The sequence below is a fragment of the Panthera pardus genome, unplaced genomic scaffold, assembly GCF_024362965.1.
Source record: "Panthera pardus isolate Hobbes unplaced genomic scaffold, ASM2436296v1 HiC_scaffold_17, whole genome shotgun sequence".
In the NCBI taxonomy this organism is placed as follows: Eukaryota; Metazoa; Chordata; class Mammalia; order Carnivora; family Felidae; genus Panthera; species Panthera pardus.
In genome coordinates this window covers 54,373,779-54,383,752 of record NW_026526732.1, presented here as the reverse complement: position 1 = coordinate 54,383,752, position 9,974 = coordinate 54,373,779, and the positions used below count along the sequence as shown (strand labels likewise).

The window sequence follows — 9,974 nt, the reverse complement described above, 5'->3', positions numbered from 1 at the left end:
ATCTCACAGCTCGTGAGTTCGAGCCCCGTGTCAGGCTCGGATTCTGTGTCTCCCTCTTGCTCTGCCCCTAACCCACTCACATTCTGTCTCCGTCTCTCTCAAAAATAAACATTAAAAAAACAAAATAAATGTCACCCTAACTGTACCTAAAAGCAGCATGCCTAAATGTTTTGATCATGCACTGAAATCAGAAAAAAATATATAATGCACCAATAAATGTATTATTTATTTACAAATTATATAAGTGTACAATTGTACAATATATTATGTACATTATAAAACACACAAAAATAGAAATTTAAAAGGATGAGAGTAAATACAAATAACCATTTTACCTTTTCCCCACGGACTGATTATCTGCATACCCCAGGGATATATAACACACCCACCTGAAACCACAGCCCTAAAGCATGCCAAGGATTGCTGTATTTGGATTTTTAGCTCAAGTTACAGAAAAATGTGCAAGATCATAGCTTTTACAGTTTTGCAAAATAGCCCTAATATCTAGTTTAAATGTGTGAAGGTGTTTGACACTAACTTAAGACACATTAGGACCAATCACCACACAGCCAATGAAATGGTACTTTATGGTTCAATGTTAGCCGTTTCATCTTAAGGCAAACTTAAATGGGGGTTTCATAGAGTTAAGTAAGAATATTTGGGGACAAAAATGCTTTCAAGAAATACTTAAAGGATGACGATTTGCCTGTTTAAGAAAAGCAAAAAACAAAAAACAGCTAGTACCTAAAAAAGTAATTCCTCTGCCTACAGTGGAAAAGACTTTAAAAGCGGTGGGGGGGGGGGGGGGGGGGCATCCCAAACAATGACCGTTAGCTAATGCAAATGGTTTAGAATGGATTGCCACACATCTGCCTGTCCTAATACCAGTGAGTCCTTAAGAACATGAATTCTTTGATTTCTATAGCCCCAGTATCCAATCATTGCCCTGGAAACATAGAAACGCAGTGAATATATGACATATGATGAACAACCCCTCAAATACATAGACTGCGGAGTTACATTTGAAATAACTGTTGCGAAAGAACACTTCAGCATCTGGCTTTGATTTGTTGAAGCAAAGAACTAGATAGACCTCATGGTCAGCAATACACTCAGAGAGTTTCATTACATTCCTCAACATCCTCCCACATCTTTTCCCCATCAGTCAGTCCTTTGGCATCCCACAACCCACATTGCTTCCACCCAAGGTCTGAGCTTCCCGCCATGCAGCAGAGTAAAACAGCAAGCCAAGCTTGTCCTTCTCCACCCCTCAGTGCAAGCTGGGAGAAATGTAAGGGTATTACCCCACACAAAGTGCTCCTTAATTTTAAAAAGTTATTCATGAAAACTTAAAAACTTTGTAGAAAGGACATGAACATCTGACTTTTGAGATTGGGATATACACATGACAAACACCATGGGGCCTCAATCAAGTTTTATAACACTAAACTTTACAACTGCTAGACTTTCAAGTGTGGTCTCCTCATGGAAGAGTTATCTTCTAATAGGTACTTCGCCGATTTAGAGAAATAAAAATACTACACAACTTAAATAAATTTCATAAATAACGTTTCACTTTGTGTACACGTTTTCATCTGTATGCTCGATTATTCTGTTGACAAAATAGTTTCTTGATGAAAACAAAACTGAAACTACACTAAGAGTTTCCATTAGATTAATGCAAACCAGGGTCAGTTATCAAATCTTGATCAGGAGAAGACAGGATATGGAGTTTAGAGATTTGCTGAAGAGACAAGAACCATAAACCGAAGGCTCAGTTCTTTCACTATTGCAATATGGAGGTTTTTTTTTTTTTTACCTAAAGTACTTATTAGAGGATAATGTACTTACTTGGTTGGGAAGTACATATAGATCACCTAGAGAGCAAAGGAAAACAGACTAGTGGCATTTTCTAAGGTCAAGGTGATGCTGTTTTGTTAAGTACTATGGTGAGTTACTAGGTTGTGAAATCATCCTCTCTAAACACAGAAAGCCTCTGTAAGACAAAATGGCTACTAGAATAGAAATACCTTCTTGAAAATTATCTTTTAAGAAAACCAGGACATGTGTACATTACACACTGGTTCGTTCATACGTTTTCTTGAACAACTCCTTTTGCTTGATGCTACGGGCAGGGCTCACTGCCTTCTACCACACTTAAGTGACCAGCAGCTGTCTCACCCGACAGTCTCACCTTCCCAGCAAAACCTAACTCAAAAATTAAACCCTCTACTTGCGAAGAGAAACAACTCCTCAGTGGCACTTCTGCCTGCCAAGGAAGGGTCTAACACCTTTAAAGAGAAAAACAGGTGATGGAGTTTCCAATGGAGAAATCGCTTTGAACATACTGAGAAAATATTACATCCTAAATTTAGAACCAGGAAAACCATTCATGTTTTTGGTAATTTTCACATTTTATTTCCAACTACTGCAGTAACAAAACACCAGTGGTAATTCTGAATGGAAAGTGGCAACCTTTTAAATCAGTAAGGTCACAAATCAGTATTCCAACCGTACTTTGGCCTATGGAGATTTTGATAGGAGAGGGATTATTACAATCAGTCCTGTAATATCACAGACATACGCTTCCTCAGTAACTAGTAATAAAAATATTCATCTTACCTCAGTGATTCATCATGTATACATTTCTACTCTCTATAAGCACTATCCTTCGGGGTTGCAGTGTGTGAGGGGGAAACTCCTCCCACTCATACGGTTTTCTATGCCATACAGACACAGTGGCCACTCGAGCAGTAATGGACATTATTAAATTTTAGTTGAAAAATAAAAGAATGAATTATCCTATTATATGCTTTCTCTGGGAGTAAAAAGACACACCGTTACAAATGTAAAATGAGCCAAACTTCTATTTTATTGACAGGAGTCCAAAATGAATACAAAAAAATGCCTCCACTGCATGTTATCTATTTTTTTCCTTAAAAGGCTTCTGAGTCAGGTAGATTAAAAGCTAAGAATGTATTTTAGCTTTTATAGTGAACCTTTTAAAAAAGACTTAATAACATGAGTCACCAACATCAGAGAACATATGGTCCCACACTCATTTTTAGACCTATAGTTTATAAAAAGAATTAGATCCTGCACTGATCTGCTAAAATAGAGGCTTAAAAATGTTTTAAGCCATTAAAAGCCATTTTTATAACCTAATAACTCTGGGCAATTAAGAAAAGGAAAATCCCCAAATGTAGCCCTCTGTATTATGTGGAATGTGACAGAATGCCAACTTATGACCAAGATAGATAAAAATAAAAAGTTTAAAGCTATGAATAGAGCTGTTATAAATAGTCTTGTATCACTGCAAAATGTCAATAAAATGAATGATAGAGCTTATCAAAAGATTAAAACTTGAGCAGATGTTACTTAAAACGTATGTGTGGTGTTTATCATCCTCTAATGTTTGCTACAAACTAAAGCTAAACAAAGAAAAGTTGCTCACTTATAGATTGGTTTTCATGTACCTTTACTTTTACTGGGACCATAAAATGATCAGATAATACATAGCCCACACTTCTGGACAGTTATAACAAAGGGTTTATTATCGTTTGCAGATGAAACAAATGCACCATCCCATTCATACGTGAAAGGCTCTAACAAGCCTTAAGCGTTTTGGACTGCACCAAGGCACCACCATTGCCCAGTTGTATTATGCACCCATTTCGAGTAAAGAACTAATACCTCCCTCAACAGCAGTTCTGCACTGTTTCTGGTTTATTATACACTTCCGAAACAGCAAAAATTTGCAAGTATGTGCAAATATTGTGGTCCAGTCATAGTACTGCTTAGTCATCATCTTCCTCCTCTTCTTCCTCTTCCTCAAAGCTATCTTCAAAGCCCTCGCTGTCTTCCTGGTCTTCATCCCCCTCTATTGCTGTATCCCACTGTGGGTGATTTTCCGGTACAGGCTTAGCCTCGTGAACTTCCAACTATAAAGAAGAATTAAATGCAGACATGAGAAATTTGGGAGGAATAGTGAAGAAATATATGATAAAAGATTTTCTTTGACTGCAACAATTATAAAGAAATAGATTTTATGGTTCTAGCTCTAAATTTAACATATTTGCTTATAACAGACATTCATCCCAGAAATAAAAAGGCAATCTACTAACATGCTAATGTCATTAAATTTCTAATACAATTTGACATTTTAATTTTACAGAAACTATACTATTTACTCTGTAGCATGGAAGATTAATAATTGTGACTCTTGAGCAACAACAAGGTATGTCTCAAGAAGTCTGCTGAGGGAAGAAAACCTCAAGTGTGACTTTTGCAGCCTCCAGCTTCCTGAAATAAAATTCTGTAGACAATGGAAAGAAATAGGATATCCTCATGGGAGAAAAACAGGCATGCCTTTACCAGCTCCCTATACTTTGGGACTCCCAGCACACAGAACAGTAATACTTTAATACAGCTTTTACACAAAACAATGCCTTTTATAAAAACCTCAAGGGAAACCTCAAGGGAAACTGGTAAACACTGACAGGAATGTGCTTCAAATGATACTTACACAAAGTATAAACTCTGATAAAAAACAAATTAGTTTTAGAAATTAATAAACACTCCAAAAGAACCTGTGGGAAAATACATGTGCTTTTCTTAAAAAAAAAAAAAAAAAAAAAAAAAAGAACCCAGCTGGTGAGGCCCTATAAAGTTATAGCATATAAAAGCATATTAAGAGTATCTCTTAAGTAATTTATAGTTAACATTCTAAATCCTTCTAATAATTCATTTTCAAGGTTCTAAAGTATTATACTCCTTTAACTCAACAACTTAATTATGGAAAGAGCAGGCCATCAAGAATATCATATATAAAGTATAAGATGACATCTTTTTCCCTCTGTTACTCTACATTTCAAAACTAGAAATGCTTCCCTAGTATATTAAGCACTTATTCAAACAGGAAACTATATTTATTGAAGAGTCACTATTATTACCTTCAGGGGTTTAATCTGATCCAAACCCATATAGGAGTCTGATCTTAGAAACACTGTATACTGATAATTTCCAGGCTTGCCTGGTGCAGGAAACTTCAGTTCTACCTAGAAAAAAAAAAAAACAAACAGCACTTAAAATCCGTATTTGAGAAACGAAAGAAACAACTCATTCTTAAAGTTCCTAGGTAAGAGCATTTAACTGGTAGGTTTATTTACTCAGATGACATAGGGAGCCCTAACAAACATTACAAAAGTTGGAACCCCAACAAATACATATATATATTTATGTCATTTATTATATATACTATGTAAAAAGGAAACCAAATTAGGCAGGACTGATGAGGTTAACTTGTATCTTTGCAATTCAAGAAAACATTTAAAGCAACCAAGTTCTGTATTAACCATCACACCTTGACAACTTGAAGAAATGAAGTAGGGAATAAAGGAAAATAAATGAAATGTAAAAATAACATAGGCTTCACCAAATAGGCAATTCTTGTGAGATTTTCTTATTTCTAAGATAAATGCTATGAGATAATAGAAAATACATGTATTCGTCTCTACCCCCAGTTCCTGGCACAGAGCGAAATCCCTATAATTTCCTACATGATAAGAGCACTAGGAACATCTTTTGTTCTAGTATTTGGTCTGTGACCCTGGTTTCTGACACTGAGCTTGTAACACCTGAAGAATTACCTGGGTAATAGTAATGTGTTTTGTTCAAATGAGGTGACCCTTGATGAGCACCTAGATGAGGTCTGGTCACCAGAAAGACCAAGCCATGATTAGAAGTCTGGAGCCCTCAGCCACGGCCACCCATTCTCCAGAGAGGGCCTAGAAACTGAGTTAATGATCCATCATCCCTATGTTGATGAAGCCTCCATAAAAATCCTCAAAGTAAGGGGGTGTTCAGGGAGCTGCCAAGTTGGTGAGGACATGGAAGTGCTGGGAGAACGGTGTGCTCAAAAGAGCATGGAAACTCCATGCTCCTTACCACATACCATGTCCTATGTTATCTCTTCCATTTGAATAGTCCTCTGTATTCTTTATTACATTATTTTATAATAAACTAGCAAGTATGTTCCCCTGAGTTCTATGAGCCATTCTAGCAAACTGTCAAACCCAAGGAGAGGTTCATGAGAACCCCAATTTAAAGCCAGTTGGTCAGAAGTACAGGTGACAACTTGAGACTTGCAAGTGGCATCTGAAGCACGTACAGGGAGAGGGGCAGTCTTATAGAACTGAGCCCTTACCATGCAATATCTGATCCCAACTCCAGATAAAGAGAGTCAGTGTTGAATTAAATTGCAGGACACTCAGCGGTGTCACAGAAAATTACTTGGTGTGGGGAAAAAACCCCATACCTGGTGTCAAAAGTGCTGTGAGTGTGATAATAGTGTGAGTTACTAAGAAACACACAGGGGAAGTGAGTTTTTCCTTTACAAATGCCCAATGATGAAAATACCATATGCTTTTACTCATATGTGGAATCTAAAAAACAAATTAATAAACAAAAACCAGAATCTAACCTATAAATACAGAGAAGAAACTGATGGTTGCCAGAGGGAACTGACGGGCAAGGGAAGAGGGGATGGGCAAAATGGGTGAAGGGGAGTAGGAGAGGTTTCCAGTTATGGAATGAGTAAGTTACATAAACAGAAGGTACAGCCTAGAAAATATAGTAAATAATACTGTAATAGCACTGTATGGTCTGTAGACAGTAGCTACACACATTGTGAGCATAGTATAACAAACAGAGAAGGTGAATCACTATGTTAAACACCTGAAACTAATATAACATTGTATGTCAACTATACCCAAATTAAAAAAAAATTTTAAACATGCCCAATGCTTTAAAAAGTCAAGAAGATATTTATCTCCTATCAAATCATAAACTTCACATACAAAGAGTTACAAACTTAAGAGTTTCAATTCCAGGGGAAGGAAGATGCCGAGGAAGTAGGAGGACCCTATGCTCTCATCATCCCACAAATATAACTAGATAACTATCAAATCATTCTAAATACCCTAGAAATTGACTTGAAGACTAGCAGAACAAACTCCACAACTAAGGGTAGAAAAGAGGCCACATCAAAGAAGAAAGGAAGTGCGGAGATGTGGTTTGGGCAAGAAATGGATTATGACCACTGTGATGGGGACGGAGCCAGGGTCGTGAAGAAGGGCAAGAGACAGAGACAAATTAGCCACAGAGGAGTGCATGGGGAAAAGGAATCCCCGTAGTAACTGGCTTGGAGAGCACAAGGGCCTGAATTTCTTGAGTTCTTGCAACCAGCAGGGTTTTTAGCCTGGAGTTTTAAAGGTCAGCATACTGGCTCTGGGAGCACTGGGAGGACATCGGGGCTGCTCTTAGAGAAAAGGCAGGGCAAACAGTCCATAGACATACAGTGTGGAAACAGTGACCTGAAGAGTGCATGGGGTACACAGTGGGGAGTGTATTTGCTCATCTCACAGGGCATTGCTGAGAAACAGCATTCATGGAGAAATCCCTGGCCAGTGCCATTTCCCTCCCCTCCTCTTCAGCATAAGCACAGGGCCACCTGCGGGAAGCAGCACCAATACTACCTAACTTGCTTACACTAAGCCCCCACCCTCTGCACTCCAGTACAACTGCCCCTCCCAGTCACACTTGCTTCAGTCCCAGCACAGCGGAGCCCCAAGTTTCGCAGGGCCTTGGCTCCCTTGGCGGTGGCAAAAGGACTCATTTCACAAGCAGACCAGAACACACCTAGTTAAAACTCAGTCACGTTCAGGCTAGGGACCAAACACTGCCTACCAACAAAGAGACCCTCTGCAGACAACTGGCTTGCAAAAAAGCAAAGCACACACAGCACACATTGGAGACACCCCCTGAAGCACCAGACCCTGGGGGAACAAGGGACACTACACTGCAAGGCACTACAGGACCTCTTCTAAATAAAGCCATTACCCTCAAGAACAGGAGACACAGCTGACTTTCCTAACACAGAGAGACAGGCACAGGGACTTAGACAAAATGAGAAGACAGAGGAATCTCTCCCAGATGAAAGAAGAGGACAAGGCCACAGCAGGAGATCTAAGCAAAACAGACAGAAGTAATGCCTGATAGAGAACTTAAAGCAGTGATCATAAGAATACTCACTGGATTTGAGAAAAGAGTAGAGGACCTCAGTGAGACCATTAACACAGAGATAAGGACTAACAGCAGAGATAAAGGGATCAATAAATAAAATAAGAAACACCCTAATGGAATGAACAGCAGGCTGGCAGATGCAGAGGAACGAATTAATGGCCTAGAAGACAGAACAATGGAAAGTGATCAAGCTGAACAAACAAAAGAAAGGAGGATTATACAAAATGAGAATAGACCTAGCGAACTCAGTGACTACATCAAACGGCAGTAACATTCACATTATAGGAGTCTCAGAAGAAGACAGAAAAAAGACAGAATTTATTTGAAGAAATAATAGCTGAAAACTTTCCTAATCTGAGAAGGAAAGAGATAGATCCAGGAGGCACAGAGAACCCTCAACAAAATTAACAAAAGCAGACCCACACCAAGACATATTGTAATTAAAATGGCAAAATATAGTAATAAAGAAAAAGAATGTTAAAACAGCATGAAAAAGAAAAAAAAGACAATTACATACAAAGGAAACCCCATAAGGCTATCAGCAGATTTTTCAGCAGAAACTTTCCAAGCCAGAAAGGAGTGGCATGATATATTCAAAGTGTTGAACGAGGAAAACCTGCAACCAAGAAACACTATCCAGTAAGGCTATCATTCAGAACAGGAGATAAAGAGTCTCCTAGACAAACAAAAAGTAAAAGAGTTCATGACCACTAAACCAGCCCTGCAAAAAATATTAAAGGGGACTCTGAGTGGAAAGATCAAAAATGACACTATGAAGGTAGGATACACAAAGCTGTAAAACTGAATACTCTGTAAAGAAATCAGTCAAGGAACTCACAAAATAAAAGGATATAAAATGTAATAACATATGCCGAAAATGTGGGGAGAAGAGGAACAAAGAATGGGTTCAAACTTAAACAACCATCAACTTAATACAGGCTGCTATATGCAAAAGATGTTATATACAAACCTAATGGTAACCACAAATCAAAAATCATTAATAATATGCAAAGAATAAAGAGAAATCCAAATATATCACTAAAGAAAACCAGCAAACCATGAAAGAAAGGATCAGAGAAAATCTTTAGAAACCACAAAACATGTAATGAAAGAGCAATAAATACACACCTATTAATAATTACTCTGTGCAAGGCTTCTGGGTGGCTCAGTCAGTTGACCGTCTGACCCTTGATTTAGGCTCAGGTCATGATCCCAAAGTTGTGGGAATGAGCTCCACATCTGGCTCCATGCTAAGCATGGAGCCTGCTTAAGATTCTCTCTGCCACTCTCCCCCACCTTCTCTCTCTCTCTCTAAAAAATAGTAATCATCATCATCATCATCACTCTGAATAGACTAAACACTCCAATCAAAAGACACAGGGTAACAGAATGGATAAAAAGACAAGACCTATCTATATGCTGCCTACAAGAGATTCATTTCAGACCAAAAGACACCGGCAGATTGAAAGTGAGGGGATGGAAAAACATCTATCATGCAAATGAATCTCAAAAGAAAGCCAGAGTAAAAATACTGATATCAGACAAAATAGACTTTAAAACAAAGACTGGAACAGGAGACAAAAAAGGACACTATATAATATTATAAATTAAGGGGACAATCCAACAAGAAGATATAATAATTGTTAAATATGTATGCACCCAACATGAAAGCACCCAAATTCATAAACTAGTTAATAACAAACATAAGGAACTGATCAATAATAATACAATAAAAGTAGAGGACTTTAACATCCCACTTACATCAATGGAGAGATCATCTAAACAGAAAATCAACAAGGAAACAAAGTCTTTTTTTATTTTTATTTTTAATGTTTATTTATTTATGAGGGACAGAGCATGAGTAGGGGAGGAGCAGAGACAGAGGGAGACAG

The 9,974-nt window shown here is 38.0% G+C and overlaps 1 protein-coding gene across 1 annotated transcript in view; it reads right to left on the bottom strand.

The window, feature by feature from the left end:
- Positions 1–202: 202 nt before the first annotated feature.
- SEC63 (SEC63 homolog, protein translocation regulator) overlaps positions 203–9,974 on the bottom strand; it is a 77,268-nt gene continuing 67,496 nt past the window's right edge. Inside the window, exons 20-21 of the mRNA XM_019443023.2 lie at positions 4,953–5,057; positions 203–3,941 (exon numbers count right to left, since the gene is read on the bottom strand). Of these exons, the coding sequence (XP_019298568.1) occupies positions 3,798–3,941; positions 4,953–5,057 (249 nt within the window). The 3' untranslated portion in view covers positions 203–3,797. The remainder of the gene's footprint in view (positions 3,942–4,952; positions 5,058–9,974) is intronic.